The sequence below is a fragment of the Akebia trifoliata genome, chromosome 3 (genome assembly GCF_017979445.1).
Source record: "Akebia trifoliata isolate Shusen 1 chromosome 3, ASM1797944v1, whole genome shotgun sequence".
NCBI classification, from domain to species: Eukaryota; Viridiplantae; Streptophyta; class Magnoliopsida; order Ranunculales; family Lardizabalaceae; genus Akebia; species Akebia trifoliata.
The window spans coordinates 50,958,201-50,980,879 of record NC_141377.1 but is presented as its reverse complement, the minus strand read 5'-3'; the positions used below and the strand labels follow the sequence as shown (position 1 = coordinate 50,980,879).

Below are 22,679 nucleotides of genomic sequence, written 5' to 3'. Positions count from 1 at the left end.
CACGGTTGAGGTTCTCCATTAACATGACCGTTGGGATGTTAGGGAATCCCAAGAAAAATGTATCCCTAGGAGAAGGTGTGTTAAATCCCTAAAAGATCGGAACTGATCTCTAGGAAATCTGTGTTTATCCTCAAATCCTAACGGTTATGTTCATGAAGAGCCTCAAGCCTCAAGCCTCAACCGTGGCTTGAGGCTAGAAAGTTCATCCAAGAAGTATGGTGTTCCAGGCTGTCATATAGGGGACTTTGTTTTCCTCAATCACAACACCTTTTTTTATCATGATTCATAAGGAAAGGACCTATACCATCATTGTCATCTATGCCTTATCCCAATTTTAGGGTCAGAAGAGGAAATGACCTATACATGATTCATTGTCTGAAATTATAAAAAAAGAAAAAGTTCGTTGAATATGGAAAGTGACTCCATCCTGATTGAAATGTGTTCTGACAAACATACATTTTTTTTTAAAGATTTTATGGATGGTGAGATCTTAGATGTCCAGGTGCCCTACCAGTCTTTGTTGAATTAAATAATTTGTTAGTCTCATCTTTTAGTTAGATCCAATGATTAATGGTCTTGTGTTATCTAGGCTATGGATTTTGATAAGGTTCATATTTTCCTACAAACTCGAAGTTTATGTTGTTAATTCCTTATTATCAGCTCCTTTGGTTATTCAAACTTACCGTTCCATTTCACAGAAATAAGAAAGACAAAAAAGAGAGGTCCATTTAGCTGGATCTTTGGAGAAGGTACATTTGTATTTGGTGTTCGGAGCATAGTTACCAAGTCGGGTTTGGAAATAAGTCGGCAAGGGGAAAATTCAGTAAAATCAGGAAAAAAAAAAGGGGAAAAAATTCAGACTATGGTTAGGGTTGTGCAATTGTTCTTACTAAGTTATGTTCCCGTATTATATCACCAAATCCCATGTTAAGGCTATAATAATGGAATACCAAATCTCATATTAATATCATCCATACATTCACAAAAAGTAGCCACGGGTCCACAATATTATTCAAGGTTTATATTGTTCAAACTATAAGAGATTAAAATCATTAACTGAGGTAAGATTCATCAACTGATAAAAATCTGGAAATTCAACGTCATCCTGGTTCACATCCTCATTCTTTGGCTCTTCATTGGTAAAATGATTAATCTTCATCAACATCATCTCCTCTTACTAGTGCATCACCCGGGACTGGATGTGGGAAGTCTAAAATTTTATCTTGGATGTTGTACCTCAGATTACTAAAAAAATGCCGGCCATATCTCCATTGTCTCATTGTAAAAAAAAAGGTTGAACAGTGTTAACTTGAGTTCTATGACTGCTATGCAAGTACCGGCCTTCTATGCCAATTACTTATGAGTAAATTTGTGCCTTTTACTTCTATTATCTTCATTTAAACTCTATGGTTCACATGTGTGATGCAAGATCTGGTTTTGTCATCTTCAGGTTCAAGAGAACAGAAAAGAACGATCCTCAACCCATAATTGATCCGGTGATTTTGATGACCAAAGACATGTGCTCTGACGACTGGGATCTTGAGGCAAGGGAAAGGGATATACGCCAAGGGATTGACTTAGCAACAACATTGGAACGCATTGAAAAGAATTTTGTCATAACAGATCCTAGACTTCCTGATAATCCAATTGTAAGACCAACTCTTAGAAAGCAAATTTTCTATAGCTTTTGCTAGCCTGTCACTATATACTAATTGACTAGATGTATAATATGATTTTGTTGCACATATAATGTAAGGTTCCCGCGTTATATATTTTCCTTAACCAAAATGGGGGTGCATTTCTGATTGCTATGTGATAGATGCATAGCAATCAAATTAAAAGAAAATTTTATAAGATGGTAGTAAGACCAACTATGCTTTACAGAACTGAATGTTGAGCATTCAAGAAGCATCATGTTAATGAATTGAGCATAGGAGATATGAGGATGTTGAGATGGATGATGGAAAGCCCAGGAAAGATAAAATAAAATGAATTCATTTGAAAAGATTTAGGAGTAGCTTTAGTCTCTAGTACATGGTAAATTAAGGAAAGTTGATTGAGATGGTTTGCGCATGTGCAATGAAGTACTACAGTCCCAAGTAGAAGGCATGTACAAGTTGAAGACTATAAAATAGTGAGATGAAGGCCCAAAAGAACATGGATTGAGATTGTGAAAATGGACATGAACACACTTTCAATACATAAGAAATGGCTGGTGGCACTGTGGCAGTGAAGAGAGTGGAACAGAGAAGAAGGATTCGTTTAACTGACCCCGAATCTTCAAACATACATATCTAAAATAAAAAAAATCAATTTGTGTGGTTCTAGTCAACTGTTATGTATCTTTTTCTTCACTAATATATGATAATATATGCATCTTGCATTTCAAAGTCTTGTTTAGGTACCTGGGTAGGAACTTAGCATAAAATATGGGAGAATGCTTTTTCAACACCACTTTCTGCTATATGATTTTCCTAACAACATGTTATCTTCTTTCAAGTTCTCAACTCCATACATAAGCAGGCACAACTGCACTAGATGTGTCTCCATAATCACCACTTATATTTTATGGAACTGATCTATTCATGATGTGCAGTTTAAGCTTTTGTATTCTGCTTATTCTCTGAAAACTGATTCAACTTGGTGCTTTGTCGCAGATATTTGCATCAGATAGCTTTCTTGAGCTGACAGAGTATAGCCGGGAAGAAATTTTGGGACGAAACTGCCGGTATGCAATTTCTTCCTTGCATGGTTGGTTATTAGAAGAAGTTTGTGATGTCACTTGAGTTTAGTGTGGGGACATTATAGGCAGAACTAATATACCAAGACTCAGTTATTTATTTAGTTTTTCGAGACCCAACAAGACTTAGCTTTGGACAAAGTGGAACAGGATTTGTTTAGCCAATCCCAAATCTTTGGGATAAAGCCTTGTTGAGACTCACACATACATGTACACATGTAAGAAGTTTGTTATTTCACTTGAGTTTGGTATAGTTACATGGGCAGAACTAGTATATAAATTTCTCAAAATATTCATTTAGTCTTTTGATTGTTAATGCACTTGTATCTAATTTTTGAAATATTTTTAAACATTTTAATTATTTTCACATACACCATTTGAATTGTAGATCATTATCTGCCATAGATCTCACACCCATAAACATGCATGTTTGGCCAACCCTTTGGAGGATCTGATATCATAGATTGCAGATCTTGTGTAGAAGATCAGTCTTATAAATTTATGGAGGTGTTTGTTTCCATACCTTATTACTGCTCTGGTCTTATGAAACCAGCCGACCCTTTAGACCCGTTTGATCTGATGTCAAGGCTTTGTGGAAGTCGCATTTTACAATCATAATGTATTTGTATCTTGATTCCCTTCTCTATTTTGGACTTGTTGGTCCCAATCCTTTAAGACTGCACTTAGTAGTACACTTTTCATTTGGTTTAATAGATTTCTTCAAGGCCCTGATACGAATCAAGAGACTGTCTCAAAAATAAGAGATGCTATCAGAGAACAAAAAGAAATCACTGTCCAGCTGATTAACTATACAAAGAGCGGTAAGTCTTACTGTCTAGGTATTTCATGATGCAAATCGATATAATAAAACACAATGGAGGGCTGGGCCCACTCCAACTATAGTTATGGGGGATAAATGTCCCATCCAGCTACAGTGGAGTGGGGTCCACTTTATTGCCTTTCTTATTCACCATCTTCAACTTTGTTAACTTTGTTGTCTTTCCTCTCTTCCCCCTTCCTTTTTCAATAATATCCCTCCAATTTTACTATCTTTTCTTTTTACCACCCTTTTCTATAATACCCTTCTTAACTTTACTATCTTTCCTCTTTTACCCCTTTAGCCCCAAAGATGATGCCCTTCCCTCTTTACCCCCTTAATCCCAAAGATTTTTTTAATAATACCCCTCCAACTTTATTATTTTTTCGTTTTTACCCCCTTTACTCCAAAGAGGATGCCCGTGCCTATGGCACGGGCAAACTCTAGTGTACTATAAATGTTTTGCTTATTGTATAAGGATTTTACGTATGACTTCTAGTTCTGGGATGTACTTCCTATGACCTAAGAAATTTTAATGTGTTACTGACACACATTGATGAGAATAGTGTCTGGATCTCCTCGTGGGATGGTAATTCACTTCATTAATTTGGAAAATCTAGGTCTTATACTTAGTTCTGATATGCTTGACTTTGCAATCTGGGACTTGCAGGGAAGAAATTTTGGAATTTATTCCACTTGCAACCTATGCGTGATCAAAAGGTGGCTTAAAAACCGTTGTGTTATTCTATTCTTTACACAGTTTCCTGTCCACTGCAACTTTTCTGATTGGTCCATAATTTTTTAGGGCGAACTTCAATACTTCATTGGTGTCCAATTAGATGGAAGTGATCATGTGGAACCCCTTCAAAACCGTCTCTCTGAGAGGACTGAGGAGGAAAGTGCTAAGTTGGTATGTTATTTTCCCCTTTATCATCCTGCATATGTTCACATTCTGTTAATTCATTGTTCTAAGGACTGTGTTTGTGCGTTAAACCACCACTTTTGAGTATCTTCCTTCTTCTCAACATAATTTCTAGTTTATATGACTACAACTGACCTATAAAATTTTCAATATACTTGCTTTTGGTTCAAGACTTGATGTACTTCTATTGTAAAAAAGAGTAGATTTGTTGGAACTACGACAAACCTAATAGAACAACAAGAAAAGAGATGATTGTAACCTGCAAGTATCACCATGCTATATCAAGTACCAGTACACTGGCATCATTTTCTATTCTGCTGATTGGGGTAGGAAGGTCAGTGGATGAATCTGGGTATCTTGTATATTCTCAACGAAAAATTGTAGCAAAATAGCAATGAATCGTAGTCCTGCCATTGTGTTGAGCATATATTTTCCTCCATTCTCGGAACTGTCATACCCCAGTTAAGCCCTGTGACCCTCTTAGATTCATTGTTCTCCCTCTCTCCAACAGATCTTTTGGAGTAGTTGGTTGGTTTACATGGTATCAGAGTGCTAGGTTCATATAGGTCACCGGTTTGATTCTTTCCACCCTTATGTGTGAGGGAGAGTGTTGAGTGTATATTTTCCTCCACTCTCAGGTGTGTCATACCCCCGTTTAGCCCTGTGACCCTCTTATATTCATAGTTCTCCCCCTCTCCAACATATCGGTCTTTTGGAGTAGTTGGTTGGTTAACACATTGTGCCTATGAGATGCAATGAAATAGAGTTTTACTCTTTGTTGATTATCTGTTCTTTCTCTATCCATCCATATTTGCTTAGAAAAATCAGTTAAATTTTAACCAAAATATTGTTGATATGTTTTACTGTCTATGTAACTGCAACATTTTTTTAATCTTTTTTCCAGGTCAAAGCTACAGCAGAAAATGTTGATGAAGCTGTTCGTGAGCTTCCTGATGCCAACTTGGTAAGGTATACATTTTGCACGGTGATATGATTGGAGATTGAAATAGCACATTTCCTGAGAACATAATGAAACCTATCTTTTGATTGTTTGCATCTTTAGTTTTGAAGTTTTTATGGTTTAGTTTATCACAAGAATTGTGAAGAAATGAACTTTAGCAGATAACAGTATGAGAGAAGATTCTTAGGTTGTGTTTTTAATGGAGGATTTAGGTTTGGGAGTTGAAAATCTCAATAGCATTTGGACCAAGCATCCTCATTGTTGTTGACAATTGTTGTGCTTCTTCTTTGGAGACTCCTTTTGCTCCTGCTATCAGCATTCCTCCTTCTCCATGTAATCCAGATTGGGCAATGAGATGCCCTGCTTCTGCTTTTGCTCTTCCGTATCAACTACCCATTCTCCAACCCTTTTTAATTATTTCTCTTCACCTCTTTCTAGAACATATATTAGTTTTTGAGATCCATCAATGTTGAATAGACATTGAAGTAATCCTTTTAGAGGCTTGTCTAGGTTAGGGTTCATTATGCTTTTTGTGCAAAATTTATGTTACATCCAGACCAACTTTCAGTTTTTAAGGGTTTGGAACTAGATTTTTTCTGAATGTGAGTAATTATTGGATTTCCAAGGGAAGGGATGATGCTGCTAATAGTGTGAGAGATGAATCCGTGGTTGAGATGGGTAGTGTAGTTGAAGGAAGGGGTGCTAAAGGGAAAGTTGAAGGAGAAGGGGTGCGGTACTAAAGTGGAGGGTATCTCACTCTGATTTTATCATCTGTTGCAGGTTCTATGAGGAAGGAAGATGTTTTTTTTAATAACCAAAAATGTTCTTTCCATTCTCTAAACTCTTACTTCGTTCCAATAACTGAACCAAATTCTAACCCCCAACATCAACTCTCAAAAGTTGAACTCCAAAAGTTTAATTCCATAGTGTACAACTCTAATGCTTTCAATTCTCCTTTCCAAACATGTCCTCGATTAAGCTTCCCATGTTATGTTATATTGTAGTAATGTATATTTTTTCTTCTATCTATTTAAAGAAAATATAATGATTGGACTTGAAGAATACTTCCATTCTTTTTTTTCGTGCATAGTCTAAAAAAAATCATGTGGGGACAAACATGTTAAATTTTGATTTTGGTGTCTATTTCAGTCAGGCATGAAATGGAAATATTTCGATCAATGATAGAAACATAAATGACAGAAATCTTGAAACATTCTTCTTAAAATTGTAGGCAACAATAAAATAGACATGAAAACGCACTTATAAGTCATCAAACTACAATAGCAACCATATGGAGTGTGGAAATGAATATCAATAACAACCATATAGATTTAAAAAAAAAAAAAAAAAACCAAATGTCCTTTTGATTATCTAAACTCTTGGTTCCAATAACTGGACCAAATTCTAACCCCCAACGTCAACTCTCAAAGTTGAACTCCAAAAGTTAAACTCTGTTGTGTCCAACTCTAATGCTCTCAATTCTCCTTTCCAAGCAGGCCCTCGGTAAGTTTCCCATGTTATTTTATATTGAAGAATACTTCCATTTTTTTTTTCTTCGTGGTTAGTCCAAGAAAAATATGACGGGACAAACATGTTAAATTTCGATTTTGGTGTCTATTTCGGTCAGGCAAGAAATGGAAATAAAACCATAGGCCACAATTAAAATAGACATGAAAACGCACTAAAAGTATGGAAATGAAGATCAATAGCATTCCACTATGCGTTAATTTATGAAAGCCTAACAGCCAAAGGACAACAATGTACTATAAGGAAATGGGATTAATTGTTGAGTATGTATTTTCCTCCACTCTCAGGTGTGTCCCTGTGACCTCTTCTATTCATAGTTCTCCCCCTCTCCAACAGATTGGTCTTTTGGAGTAGTTGGTTGGTTGACATGGTATCAGAGAGTTAGGTTCGCATAGCTCACGGGTTCGATTCTTTCCACTTTTATAGGTGAGGGGGAGTGTTGTATGTGTATTTTTCCCACTCTCGGGTGTGTCTACCCCAGTTAAGCCTCGTGACCCTCTTATATTCATAGTTCTCCTCTCCAACAGACCGGTCTTTTGGAGTAGTTGGTTGGTTAACATTAGTAATATCACATTGACTACATCCACCTTCATGTTAAAAAATATGAATAGATTACTAATAAATCGAAGTAACTAGCGCATGGTGACGATTGAAAGATTACAAGCAATTTATATTTTTTGTTATTTTTGTAAATTTATTATTAAATTTATAATTATAATTATTTCAATAAAAGAGAATATTTTGGTTGAATTTTACTAATTCACCGAAATATTTTCACCAACTTCTCATATTATTATAACAATGTCATTGTATCCACTAAATATGTCATTTATGTGCCAATATAAAAAATCTCATTTTACTAAATACAATCTTACTGGCATCTGCAGTAATTGTTCTGCTATATTGCATTGCAGCCAATTTAACTTTTAATGTTATGCCATTGTTTAGAGACCAGATGATTTGTGGGCAATCCATTCTCAACCTATCTGTCCAAGGCCTCACAAGAGAAACAATTCTTCTTGGATGGCAATCCAAAAGGTATTATATTGTGATGTGATGTCTTCTTGTTCCACCTTGTAATCCATGCATATATCTTTCTCTTTCTTAGATTCTTCTTGATGTTTGTGCTTTAGAGTAAAATCCTTGGATTGTGTTCAGGGTGGTCTTAGGCCTACTTTACATGTCATATTTATGGAAAAATCTGTTTCTATTGACATTGTTAATGCAATTTTCATACACTAATATAAACCATACTGTTGGTTATAAAAAAGTTTTTAGATAAATATTGCACCTAAAATGAAATGATGAGTACTTTATTTAGATTTAAATAGTCATTCTTATGGAATCTATTAGCCTTTTTTGGTAATGTGCAAGGTATTAAACTTCAATTTCGATATCTATTACGTTCTTATTGGAAATGAAAATATTTCGAGCAGTGAGGAAATCAATACAATTTTCAAGGAAATATTATGAAATGATGGAAATGTTAAGGAAGTTTTCATTGAAAGTGTAGGAAATAAGAAAACATATATGAAAAGACACTATTAAGCCACCAAACTAAACAAACAGCCGTATGAATTGTAGAAATCAAAATCAATGGCATTTTGCTACTCGTTTGAATAAATATCTAAAATAATAATGATTTTCTGGCGCCCCCTTCATAGAACTGTCGACCATTTGCCTTGGGATATGCAGAACCATAAATATTTTTCTTGTGTATCCCGAGGCAAATGATCTACGGTTATGTGACGGCAGTGTATGTCAGAGGGGGGTGTCCGACTTTCACGACTCTATCTAAAAGTTTGACACCAAAAAAAACTATATGATTCATGGAAATTTGTAAAAATATTCACATTATCATACGTTTTTAGCTTTTAAGTATGTATGAATAAGTTAACCAATATCTAATTATTAGAACTTGGATGATTGTATGTGCATCCTTATATGAATATTTCAATCAAGGTTAACTATTCATAGGAATATATCCACCGGAATCTTGCATTTTTATACCTAAAATTTGATTATTTCGGTCAAAATTCACAATTCGCCTAAATATTTCGCAAAAATGTACAATGATTTTTATTGAAATATATACATAAAGGAATTTTCAGTTAAGTTTTGTATTGGACCTTGTGGAAATGAAAATATTTTGTGGAAATATGTTGAAGTTTAATACTATGATAATGTGGCTAATACATTTTCTTCTATACTCAACTGTCGAGTGGGTATTGAGAGGGTTTGCTACATATTTTTGTGGCACTACTGCTATCTTATTTTGTCCCTTACCGGTTTTGTAGATCATGACACATGGTGAACAAATTGGTCTGAGTCATTTCAAGCCTTTAAGACCTTTGGGTTGTGGTGATACTGGGAGGTAATGTTTTTTCTTGTTTATGGCAACCGCTATAGTGCAAATGTAAGTCTGCGTACATAACTAGCATGACTTCCATGTTGCTACTGTATCTGAATTCTCTGGTCACATCTTCCTTAATTGCTTTAGGTGTATATAGATTCCTGCAATTTCGTTTGCCCTTTCTTACATCTAACGGTCAACACTCTAGAATAGGAATAAACAGACACCTTGCAATTTTATTTGTCTTTGTAGAGCTAAAGTACTTCTTTGAAGGTGGTGAAATTTCTTGCTTTCGGTTCCTAATTAAATTATCTGGGTGTTTGCTGCAGTGTTCATTTGGTGGAATTGCGAGGTACAGGTGAATTGTACGCTATGAAAGCGATGGACAAATCTATAATGTTGAATCGTAACAAGGTGTGAATATTTAGGAATCATGGTATAAATCTTCATGATACAACATTTTCTTTGCAGGAGACAAACAAATTTTGCATATGGGGACTGCATCGACCTATATAATTAGTAAATGTTGAAAAACAGATTGAAAGCCTCTACAGCTCTCATTGCAAATTAATATTATTTTCACATTGAGGAACACCTCCCTTACTCATGCAAGTTCAAAAAACCATCTACTCAATCTTTGTCGGACAGCTATCTATGTGAAGGTGTTTTGGTTATTACTTATTAGGAATCCAATGTAAATTACCAAAAAACTCTCACATGGAAAATTTTCCTACATAGAGGTAAAGCATGTAGTTCTGTTTTCTATTTGCGGATTGGCCTAGCCTTCCTTATTTTACAGTGGCATTTGCAGCACGTGAGATGTTTTTTAAATGTGGAAATAGTATATCTCTATCTCCGTTCAGCCAAGCCCAAAATTTTGGGGTAAGGCTTTGATGATGACAGTGATGATGTCTTCTTTTGTTTGATATTTAGTAGTATTGGAACATACACAAGCACAAATAGGGAACTAGTTATGGAATTAGCGTCTCATTACCATTTTCACATCTACACCTTACCCAAATATTAGGGTTGACAATATGAATCCTCTTTCCTCGTTTAATTTTGTCTACAACTATATATTTCATCATGGCATGTCATTGTAGATATTTACCTAATCTTCAATACCTTATTTTAGGTGTTCCTCTCATTTTTAGATCCTTCAACTTGTATCAAAGTACTCCTTCTCGTTTTTGCTGTCATTGGTCTCTGTAGTGCATGCCTAAGCTATGTCAAGAAGGCCTGTTTTAGAAACCCTTTTTTCATGGAAATTATTAGATGGAGGTGAACAATATGCCTACAAGCTGGTGCAAATAAGAGAAAGAAAAATTAAAAAGTTTGGAAAATGTTAGGACATTAAAAGGGAAGATAAGTCTTCATAAGAGGTGAATAAATTAGGGAAATGTGCAGGGCTATTTTCATAATTTATTAATTAAAGACTGCACAAAATATTGAGGCTAGTAAGAGATATACGATACATCCAAGAATACACATACTTCTATGGCATTAGGGTTTCAGAAGTGAAAACAATAACAAAGATGAAAACAGGTAGGAATTTTAGGCTTGGATGGCATTCCAATAGAAGAATAGAAATACATGGGAAGTTTTGGATTGTCTAGGCCAAGTAAGTTCTTCAATAATATTTTAAATACTAAAAATATGTCTGATGAATGGAGAAAAAAAATCATATTAACCATGTATAAGAATAACGGAGACGTCCAAAGCTGTACCAATCATCGAGGAATTAAATTTATGAGTTGCACTATGAAACTATGGGAAAGAGTAGATTAACTATTGAGACAATTTTTCTACTTAAACAAATAGTAGAAAAGTTCACAGGAAAGTAAAAGAATCTCCATATGATTTTATTGACTTAGAAAAGGCATGTAACAAAATAATGAGAGAGTTAATTTGATGGGTATTGTGAAAGAAAGAGATCTCGAATGAATATATTAGCATAATTAAGGACGTGTATGAGACAATTGTGATTAGTATAGAGCAAACTAATTGATAAAAAAATTAGTATGAGCACAAATAAAGAGAAGACAAAGGAGTTCTCAATTACAATTGGTTTATATCAAGGATTGACTTTGATTTGTATTTGTTTGCTTTAATTGTAAATGAACTAATTGCTCAAATTCAAGAGCAAGTAACTTGGTGTATTTATTTATAGATTTTGTAATATTATTTGATGAAACTAAAACTATGGAGAAATGGGTTGAAGGATCAAGTACTTTAGAATAAGTAGAACCAAGATCAAGTATGTGGAGTGTAACTTTAGTACGACCACTCATGAAAAATAATGTCCAGTAAATAATGATGGTCTGAAAATACCCCGAAGTGACCATTTTTCGTTATCTTTAGTTTATTATATAGAAGGTTGGAAAGATTTAGGAAGGTGTTGCCCACAGATTCAAAGCTAGGTGGTTAAAGTGAAGGTGCACTTCTGGAGTGCCATGGTCGATGTATGTCAATCAAATTAAAAGAATATTTTTATAAGATGATAGTAAGACTAGTTATCCTTTATGGAGAAGAATGTTATGTAGTCAAAAGGTATCATGTTAATAGATTTAAGGTGATATTGATGAGAGTGCAGAGATGGATGAGTGGGAAAATTACAAAAGATAAAATTAGAAATGAAAGCGTTCAAGAAAATTTAGGAGTAACTCCAAGGTGATAAATTAAGAGGGAGTCGATTAGCTAGTTTAGGCGCAAACAACGAAGGTCAGTAATAGTCCAAGTTAGATAGAATATGCAAATATGAACACATTATAATAGAAGACGTGGACAAAATTGAATGGATGAACAAATTTTATTCATCCGACCCCAGATCTTCAAGATAAGGCTTTGATGACGATAACATTATTAAAATAAAGGGTGATGCTGCAAAGTGTCAGCATTTGTGGAGACATGCTAACACATATATTTGTGTCCAATCATGTCAACATAGTTCATCATCATCATCATCAAAGCTTTATCCTGAAATTTTGGGGTTGGATGAATGAATCATGTTCCTCCATTCAATTTTTTTTAGAGCCACGTGGATTGGCCTTCTTCTTGCTTCGTTAAAACTTTCAACTTATATATTCCTTCTAATAGTGGTTGTAATTGGCCTTCGTTGAACATGCCCAAACCATTTCAAACAACTTTCTCTTAGTTTATTCCCTATTGGAGCTACTATATTTTTTCGAATGTGCTCAATTTATTAACATGGTGCTTCTTGACCATTCAACATTTAACTCCATGAAGCATATATGGCCTTACGTAGAATTAACTTTCTAGCTATTTTTCATATGCTTCTTTAGGTCAATAAAAATCATATGGAGATTCTTTTTCTTTCCTCTGTACTTATCTATCATTTTTCTAAGTAGAATGATTGCCTCGATGGTTGCTCTTTCTAGCATAAAACCAATTGTTGATATTCTTTTCTCTTAAACTTTGTTCAATCATGCTTTCCCATAGTTCACCGTGTGTCTTATAAGTTGAATAGCTAAATAGTTGGTATAGTTTTGTACGTCTTCTTTATTCTTATATATAAGTTCTACATTACTTTAAAATTCTCCAATCATCCATAATCTTTTAATTTGTAGAATATTATTGAATTGCTTAGTTAGTCAGGACAATTCCAAAATTTCCATGCTTTTCCATACTTCTATCGAATTACCATCCGATCCTAAAGCTCTACTTGTTTTCATCTTTGCTGGCGTTGTTTGCACTCATGAAATCCTAATCTTATGGAAATTTACATCTACTCGGATCTCTCTTGTGTATCTATTGCTAGCCCCAAGACTCTTTGGTGGTGCTCATTTAATAATTTTTGACAATAACCTGGCCACCTCTTCCTTTTCTCTTATCAAGACTTTCTCATCTCGCTTTTAGTACTCCTAATGTTATCTTAATCTTTAGTTTTAGGTTTGGTCTACGACTAGATAATATCTTTCAGGCTTTCAATTAGAAAGGTAGCTAAGGCTATATAGTAGGGTTGAAAGAGGATGGTTATCCTATGAATACTTCTGGAAAGCCCTCTCTTCTTAGACATCGAAATCAAAAGCAAGGGAGGAGCTCTTATGGTCCCGAACTAACAACTAGCACCCTCTCACCCTCAGGATTTTGCCCACCCTGTTTTCCATGTGTTGGGTCTTCAATCTAGTCTCATGTCCCTGTCACTCATACTATTTATTCCTCAGCTAATCGAGGCTGTCTGGTCCTGAGAGGAAAGCAATTTCCCCAATGATGGCGTTTCTGATCTCTTCCGTATTTCGATCTAACGAAGGTTGAAAGTTTCATAACACCTCTCTCTTTCTCATCAACACAACTTGTAATGGATCTTTTGGACATCATCATTCCACCACCACATTTCATTATGGGAATGATTTTCTCATAAACTCTTCAAGGAACTTTCTCTACTCTCTTAATGCCTTTAAATACTTCACCCCTCATTGTTGTAGTCACTGCCCTAAGTTCCACATTTCTTCGTTTATCAATTTTATTTGCAAGAGCCAACCTTACATTTAGATTCCACCATCTTATTCTATTTAGCAGAACTAGTAAAAGACATCTATGACTACTAGCCTATTGTGTACTTAATCTCTCTCTTGAGATAGCCTTGCAATTTTGCATGTTTGTCGTTCATTTCTCCTAAGTACAAAAAGAATTTCTTTTATTGGTTCTGCTCTTAATAGTAATCAAATGTTACACACGATTCTAGTGGTTCAATCATTTCATCATCATCATTGTCAGCAGAAACAGTTGATACATCCATCTAATTAGTATTTGTAGCCAATGTCTTGGTATAAGTTAAGCATCCGATTCTGGACCTATTCCTGTTATCATGGGCCATACTGATCTACAAATAGAAATAGGAGTACTATATTTTCTATTAAAGTACAATGTTTTCTATACCATCTTGAAACCATAAATGCATCTGTGGACTTCGAATTCCATGTAATTTCTTCTTAACTCTATCTACAAGAGGTGCTTGGCAGTGTTACATACTTCAGTTTGTGCAAAGGAAACATAGTGTCTTTACTTTGTGAAGTAGAGGATTTACTTGCTTTCTGCCACCTGAACAGGTTCATCGAGCATGCATTGAGAGGCAAGTTGTTTCGTTACTGGATCATCCTTTTCTTCCAACACTATACGCTTCTTTTCAGGTCTACTCGATTTCTTTCTATTACTTCCACTTTTCCCACTGAGTGCCAACAAGAACACACAAACACACACACATTATAAATATGATTTACAAATTGCGTGAGTGTAATATACTGATGTCTCTTTTATTCCTCAGACCGCTACACACGTTTGTTTGATAACAGACTTTTGCGCTGGTGGGGAGCTATTTTCCTTGCTTGATAAGCAGCCTATGAATATTTTCAGAGAGGAATCTGCGAGGTAGTCTCACAGATCGTTGTACCAATTCCATCATTTTTGGCCCACCAAGTCAGAAACATTGATAAACATATAATTGCTTGTTGCTACTTTGTTTTCTTCTGTCTTCAAAGAATTTTCATGTTGTTATGTGGTCAATATTACATAAAATTCTGTTGATCATTTTATGCATCACCCCATCACAAAAAAGATATAGTTCTGCTACTATGAGTTTGAGGCATGAGATGTTATTTGCTTTTCTAACTAGATCAATATTTATTTTTCTAACTATTACCAATCTTGGTTAGTTACATCCAATTGGTTTCATTTTTGGGATAGCCAAGCTTTGATTCTCCTACTAAAAATGTTGAGTATTTATGATATTCTTCTTTCTTTCTTTCTTTGTTCTTGGTGTTCATGTACTAATTTCACTCTTGAATGGTATTACTTTCCTCAGGTTCTATGCTGCGGAAGTCGTAATTGGCTTGGAATATCTTCATTGTTTAGGTACGTTGACTAGCTAGGACTAATTGTGTGTGAGTTTGTAAGTAACTGTTTTAGTTTAACTGTTTCCAATTTTTGTCTCTCTAACTTAACTGGAGACTATTTCTCAAAGAAAGTGTAGCTTTCATCCTTTAAAGTCCTGTTTTAACGATTTCAAGTTTCCATGAAGATTGATGAATAAGAGAGCACTGTTTTTAAAAACTGGAACCATATTCCTTTGCAGATGTAATGGTATTAAACTGTTTTTCTAATATTAGAAACATGTGGTAGCTTCTAATGGAAACGTTATTGATACAGTGATTTAAACTCTGCAAACAACTTTGTACTAAAATAATTGTATAACATATTATTATGATTCACAAAACTTAACTGACCGTTAAAATAAAGCTGCATTCTTCACTAAGGAATACCGTTCTTGTCTTTCATGTCATTTTCAACAGTCTTCAAATAGTTTATAAACATACTCTTAGAATGTGTATTCTGATGTTTCCTTCATCAGTTCAAATGAATATTATTATAGATGTTGTTCCTGCATTTAGTCTGTATGTTAAGTTATCAAGATTATTCCTTATTTATTTATTTTTACATATTTTCATTATGCAGGAATTGTCTACCGAGATCTGAAGCCTGAGAATGTGTTGCTCCAAAAGGATGGGCATGTTGTGTTAGCTGACTTTGATCTTTCATTTTTGACATCCTGCAAACCCCAAGTATGTTACTCGTCTTTTCAAGGAGTACATTTTGCACATGCGTGCACCCACTCACACAGAGTTATGTATGCATGCATGGAATGGGGATATTTGAATATGCGTACACGTATCTGTGCCCGACATGGACATGTATCTAGAGCTACGTTTTGTTGTGGATGATCTCCATTACGAGGAGATGAGCCCTACAAAACTATCATATAGTTGTATTCCATGTCTTCTTATGGCTGGTTCATGTCAGTTTGCAGCCATCACCAAGTTCCAATTGATTATTATCTGTAACTATGTTCTTCTGTAGTAATTGTTTGCTTGTTAGTTGTACCCATCTCCAAATATGATTGCTCTATGGAATAAAAATTGACATAATATTCACATATATTAGAATACTTGAAACTGCTTCTTTGGTCGCTTGTGATCATGTTATGAATTTCGACGTATTTCCATCGAATGTACTGAAATATCTTCATTTCCACAGGGGTAGATAGAAAATATAATTGACAGCTTATTTTATATGTATTTTGATTGAGATCACTGCTCATTTCGCAAAAATATTTCAACAAAACAATAAATATGAACTGAAATAATCCAATTTCAGGTATAGAAATGCAAGATTTTGGTAGAAAAGGTTCTGTGAATAGTATATTTCAATTAAATATTCTCCCTTTCTTGTTTTGATATTTTTTGGAAAGATATTCAAAACAATATTGATAAAATAGCAAAAGATTATAATTTGCTTATAGAAAATATTTGTAATAATATTGATTCCTTAGTAAAAATTTATTGTGATTTATTAGGTATCCATTTATTATCTTATTTCAATATATTTGAAGCATATTAGCACATACATATATGCACATAAACACAATTATTCATACTTATTAAAAATAAAAATATATGTAATAATGCTTTAATATAGTACTTAATAGTCTGTTCATTTAAGAAAATGTTTTACGTGTTAAGAATGTTTTACACGTTAAGAACATTTTACATGTTAAGATATATGTAGTTAGTATGACATGGTTTTTCTTATTTCTGTGAATATTGTAGTTGCCTTTCATTGTCTTTGATGCAGTTGGGTTTTTGATAATGATTGATAGATCCTCGATCTGCATTACAAACGCACCTTCAAGCAATAACAGTCAATAAATCACTCAAGAAGAGATATAACCCAAAGCTTAACAACCCCAACTAAACATACTTATTACAAAGCATGACAACTATGAAATTCAACAATAATTAATTTAAACCTAATTTTGTCAGAAAATTGCAAACATAATAGTGGGAACAAGTTTTCATGTCCTCCAAGCTTACCTTTCCAAGTTGTATGGGAAGTCCCTCCCAATATTGTTTGTTTATTCTAAGTTCAATAAAGCTAGGCTTTTTTTTTTCTTTTTTCTTTTTTCAATGATGCAAATCTGAGAAGAAGTTCAAGATCCTAGACTCCCTTAACTATGTGAATCCTGAGGTTAAATCCACTAAGTAAGTTGACTCACTCAAGACACACAGAAATTGGACTTGAACATGGCTGAGGTCGAAATCTGACCACATCAGTCATTCTCATATGCTTACCCATCATGTAGCATGATGTTGTTGATCTTCATTCAACATTCCATATATTTGTATATGGTTGTTTTAGTAACTTTTGAGTGTGTTTTCATGCCTGTTTTATTATTTTCTACAATTTGAATGAAATTTCTTCAATCTTTCAATAGTTTCCACAATATTTTCATCACTTCTTTGAAAATAGTATTAATTTCCACTCATCAAAATATTTTTTTTTGAAATAATTTCATTTCTAGGCTGACCGAAATAGACATCAAAACTGAAATTTACCTTGCCTAAGATGTATCATAATTTTTTACTTCATATGGAATTTTTTTTTCAATTAACTTTCTCAACTTAAGCATGTGATTCATCTCTGGAAGACAAAAATATGGGGTTGGAAAGAAATTGGAAAATTTCTGTTTGTCTGTAAACTTCCATTTTGTGAATTTCTCATTGCATTTATTAATTTTGTAATTTGATCATGTTTCCAGTGCAATACATTTTTCCTTGTGCTTTGGCTCCCTTTTTTGATTATTTTTCCTTCATGTCACATCTTGTTTTTGTTAATTTTCTATTCTCACATCCACTCATTGCGCTCAGCTTTCCAGAATTACAACACAGGAATATTATTTTTTTCATCGACACAAGTGGTAACTGTCTTGCTAACATTTAACATTGGCATGACAGACTTAGTAGTTAATGATGAGTAGCTAGTTACATGCTAGGAATAGTAATCGCATTTTTTGTATTTACATTTATAATTTTTTTTATTATACGGCAGGTTTTAAAGCATCCATTGCCTGCAAAGAGAAGACGGTCCAGATCTCAACCACTCCCAACTTTTGTTGCAGAACCCATTACAGAGTCAAATTCATTTGTTGGAACCGAAGAGTACATTGCTCCTGTATGATAGATCCTCCTTTCACCTAATTTTTCCAATAATTTTCATAGAAACTATATTGTGTATTATATTCCAACCCTTGTATCAACAGGCATGCTAATATCCAAGGAAACTTCTTGAAATACATTTTTTTTTAATTAATCATTGTAACACTGTTTAAAATGGTAATCTCAATATTAGGGACCTACTTAGAAATTCAAAAACGCATGGTAAAAATTGAAGGGAGTTACCTTCTTGATCTTACTTTTGCTCTGTTGATTCTTTTCGATTGGTACATGTTTATTTATGAACTAGGGACAATGGTTGGAGTATACTACTATAATGTGCATTGGTTATTGTTTTGGGTCATGTCTCATAACCACTTTACGTGAATATCACTTGTTTGTTTCCAAAACAAATCCACCGTAATGAAAAATAATGATGATTTAATGGATGTGTTATCATCTTGGATTCAGGATTGTAAGTTTAAAACTGATAGCTGTTTCCATATCTAGGACCACATCATGATCACCAAAGCCCTTTTCCCAAAAATTTGGGGTCAGTTGATACCTAGGTCTGATTAGAACCCTAAATTAATGTTCATTTTTCTCATCTGTGTCAAGAAATCTTTCGGACTAGTTTGGCTAGCGTTAGCTGAGCATAAAAGAATTCTGTGGTTAATAATTTAACATATTCAAGTACTTGACATCATGATGATTGTGAAGTTCTTGATATTTAGTTTGACATGAATCATTCAACTAGTAGTCCATATGTTGCTTTCATCATCATTACCTTATTCCATAACCCCAATCAATAGTCCCTTGAATCTTCTGAATTCTCACAGTTCACTTGCTTACAGGAAATTATTACCGGTACAGGCCACAGTAGTGCTATCGATTGGTGGGCTCTTGGTAAGTATATCACAAGGTCATTCTATCATGATTAAATATTTGTGTAAAATGTTGATTCATCATTATATTGTTTATTATGCTCCACAAATGAGCTCTGAACTAGATAATGTTAACTTCCTAAGCTTTTGTTGACTATTTAAAAATATAAATAAATATGCTGAAGTTATAATTATTGATTGGTTACGTAATACTGCTATTATTGTAACTAGTAAATTTGTTGAAATTTTAAAATGCTTCTACCTTCACACCCATTACGCAAGTCTTTGACATTAATTACAGTCCCACTCAATGTTCATTAAGGACCTCAAATTTTTGTGTTTTAAATTTTCTCATAAACAGTAGGCCCTGTATAGCAATACTGGATAATCTGAACAAGTTCCAACTCTTAAAAAAAGGCTGAAATTTTTATTGCTACGGATGTTCCAAATTATACTACTTAAATCTTATCATTCAGGGTTGACTTCAAAATGACAAATCCTACTTGTAAACAATGGTTTCCATATTACCTTCTAAAACAACTCATAAGGAGTAAAATGAATAGAAAAATAATATATTTATGCACTTTCAAGAAATGACCACTGTTTGTTTGATGTTCCCTTTTTAGGATTTTAGATGGTCTATCTGTTGGTCATTACCCTTCATTACGTTTGAAATGCAGGTATTTTTCTATACGAAATGCTCTACGGTCGTACACCTTTCAGGGGAAAGAACAGGCAGAAAACATTTGCCAACATTCTGCACAAGGAACTCACTTTTCCAAGTAGCATCTCGGTAAAAATAAACATTCCTTGCTATCAAACTATAATTGCTTTATCTTCATTCATCATTATAGTCATCATTGCCCAAGCCTTATACCAAATATTTGGGAGAGACTCTGTTAAATGCATTTTATTTCAATACTCTTACTCAATTGGTGGAAAATGTTCGAATGAGCTGTTGTGGAAATTAAATCAGCTAGATTGATATCGGATGATAGAAGGCCAACGGTTGGAATTGAGGGTTTATCAAATCAGAAATAATGGTTTGAAATTAAGAAAGAATCACTTCTCATTATTCTCTAAAAAAGAGTAATAACGATAAATATAATAAAGAAAGGTAAATCACTTATTAGTTATTTCTAAAGGATGTCGCAGACTTGGAGACAGCAACAATTTTTGGTCTTTTATTGGATGGAATCTACACCACCCAGGGATTGATCCAACAACACAACTTATGCAAGGAATCACTTATCCCACATTAAGATTACCTTTACAGCAGCCACAACAACTTCCAGAAATATTATCTAGCTTTGCTTAAAATTGAAGGTTTACATGCATAATCACTAAAGTCTCCGACTTACTGAAAAAGTCACGATTAAAACATGACTTTTTTCCTTCACCGATTTAATCACGACTTTTTTAATAATACGCAACTTTTATGAACATCACGAATAATGCATAAAATAATGAGGATGCAAATGAGAAGGACATTGATTTGATGTCTTTGATATGTTAATAAATCCTAATTTGCACACATAGTTGGGGTCTTTTTTATATTTTGAATAGTATAAACCTTGAATATGTTGTGAATCTTTGGTTACTTGTTGTGGATGGATGCATAAATGATATCAACATGGGAATTCTTGATTTATCACTATAGTTTAATATGGAACTTGATAATTTAATATGAGAACACCCACTATTAGGAATGATTGCATAGCCCTAGCCTAGCTTGATTTTACCGAAATTTCCCCTTGCCTACTTATTCCCAAACCCCGACTTGGTGACTATGTTTACATGGATATTTATGGGTGGCTACAGCAACATTGTTCTCACATATTTGTATTTCTACTCAAAACAGAAATCAGTAACTTTCCTATTCTTTTATTTGGATAGGGTTTCTTTACTCTAGTTATGTTCTCTTTCCCGATAACAAACTTTTCTTTGAACTAACTGATGAAAAATAAAAAATAAAAAAACTTATAAATTTATTAAAAACACTGACACTCTAACCAATTTGTAGTACCTTGGAGTGATTTACTACTAGTAAAAAATATCCTTAAGCCTTCTTTCACAATGGTGCATGTGACCTTGTTCTACTTGGAATCCATGATTTGTTGTTCCTTCCCATATTCATAGCTATTAGAGTGGCAGTTGAAAAAGATGTAATTTAGCCTGTTAACCTTGACCAATGTTAAGAGCTGCAAATAATCTCTCTAAATCAGTTACATCTTTTAGCTCAAGATTCTAATCCCATATTTCGGATTTATAATGTATGGTTATCATTTCAATCCTATAGATCAAATTCTACCGGAAAGTAGAAACAATTCATGATTGTACTGAACCATAACGTTTACTCGGAGAACATCAGATTTTCAACCCACTAGGGCATTTTAGATCTTGTAACTTATAAGTTGATCATGCAGAGCTAAAGGCATGTTTGGCAAAAAGATGATTCGTATGTCACTTATCCGAATGTGTATTATTGCAGGTAAGCCTTGCAGCTAGGCAACTGATTCATGGACTATTGCACAAAGATCCTGCCTACCGTTTAGGGTCAAACATTGGTGCCAATGAGATCAAACAACACCCATTCTTCCATGGAATCAATTGGCCCCTTATCCGTAGCATGGTAGTTAATTCTCCCTCATCTGTTTGTTCTAAATAAATTTGTCTGCCTACTTTATTTGAACTTTTTACTTTTTGAGCTTTACTTGGGCTTCTGAAACAATAGATGGTTCCAAAAAGGAAACTACCCACATTTAAATTTTTAATGTAAAGAAAGTTGCTCCGATTGAAACTGAGATGTAGTTTCATTGAACTGGCTTTATATTAAATTTCAACTTGTATTTTCATGCAGAGCCCCCCTCGTCTAGATGTGCCTCTAAAGTTAATTACAAAAGAAGTTTATTCTAAGGCCGAGGAAGCACAGTGGGAAGACATTCCGACTTTGGAAGATTTTTGAAGGTGAAAAGGAAATCATCTATAATACCTTGAATTGATAAAACAAAAAAACTTGACACTGCTGTTCTTTTGTACTATATTGCTTGATCGTCGTTTTTTTTAGTTGTTGGTGTTATATTTTTTGTTTCTCTCGTATTGTCTCAATTACATGAGCCAAATGGTGGAGATTGACATCTTTGGACACACAGCTTCAGCCTTGTATTTTACCACAAAAGAGCGCATCTAACCAAGAGAAACAACAAACAAGAGGATATGGATGGTGGTATCATGTACCATAAAGCAAATAGCATTACTACTAGTAGATAGAACCTTAAGGGCTGATCTCACAACTTTCTGGTGAATAAATTGTGTTAGTAGCATTTTTACCAGGGACATTTTTCAATTAATAAAGAGCTCTCTCTCTCTCTCTCTGTGATTATAAATGCCCATTACCATTAACTTGACTTCATTTTATATCATAGAAGGAGTGAAACTAATTGCTAAGAACTAAGCGCATTCCACTAGAC

The 22,679-nt window shown here is 34.1% G+C and overlaps 1 protein-coding gene across 4 annotated transcripts in view; it reads left to right on the top strand.

Annotated features, from left to right (window-relative positions):
* Positions 1-22,679, top strand: part of LOC147407774 (phototropin-2-like) — a 28,949-nt gene that overhangs the window by 6,106 nt on the left and 164 nt on the right. For 2 of the 4 annotated variants that reach the window (XM_086436518.1, XM_086436521.1), the window contains 18 exons: positions 1,451-1,649; positions 2,658-2,728; positions 3,455-3,561; positions 4,228-4,277; positions 4,363-4,467; positions 5,384-5,443; positions 7,916-8,005; positions 9,265-9,341; positions 9,650-9,734; positions 14,390-14,470; positions 14,605-14,708; positions 15,142-15,191; positions 15,792-15,898; positions 18,222-18,344; positions 19,180-19,231; positions 19,890-20,002; positions 21,701-21,841; positions 22,070-22,579. In XM_086436518.1, coding sequence (XP_086292644.1) covers positions 1,451-1,649; positions 2,658-2,728; positions 3,455-3,561; positions 4,228-4,277; positions 4,363-4,467; positions 5,384-5,443; positions 7,916-8,005; positions 9,265-9,341; positions 9,650-9,734; positions 14,390-14,470; positions 14,605-14,708; positions 15,142-15,191; positions 15,792-15,898; positions 18,222-18,344; positions 19,180-19,231; positions 19,890-20,002; positions 21,701-21,841; positions 22,070-22,174 — 1,720 coding nt within the window. In that variant the 3' untranslated portion in view covers positions 22,175-22,579. Of the gene's footprint in view, positions 1-1,450; positions 1,650-2,657; positions 2,729-3,454; positions 3,562-4,227; positions 4,278-4,362; positions 4,468-5,383; positions 5,444-7,915; positions 8,006-9,264; positions 9,342-9,649; positions 9,735-14,389; positions 14,471-14,604; positions 14,709-15,141; positions 15,192-15,791; positions 15,899-18,221; positions 18,345-19,179; positions 19,232-19,889; positions 20,003-21,700; positions 21,842-22,069; positions 22,580-22,679 lie in introns of those variants that run through there. The other 2 variants (XM_086436519.1, XM_086436520.1) reach the window with 2 other exon arrangements.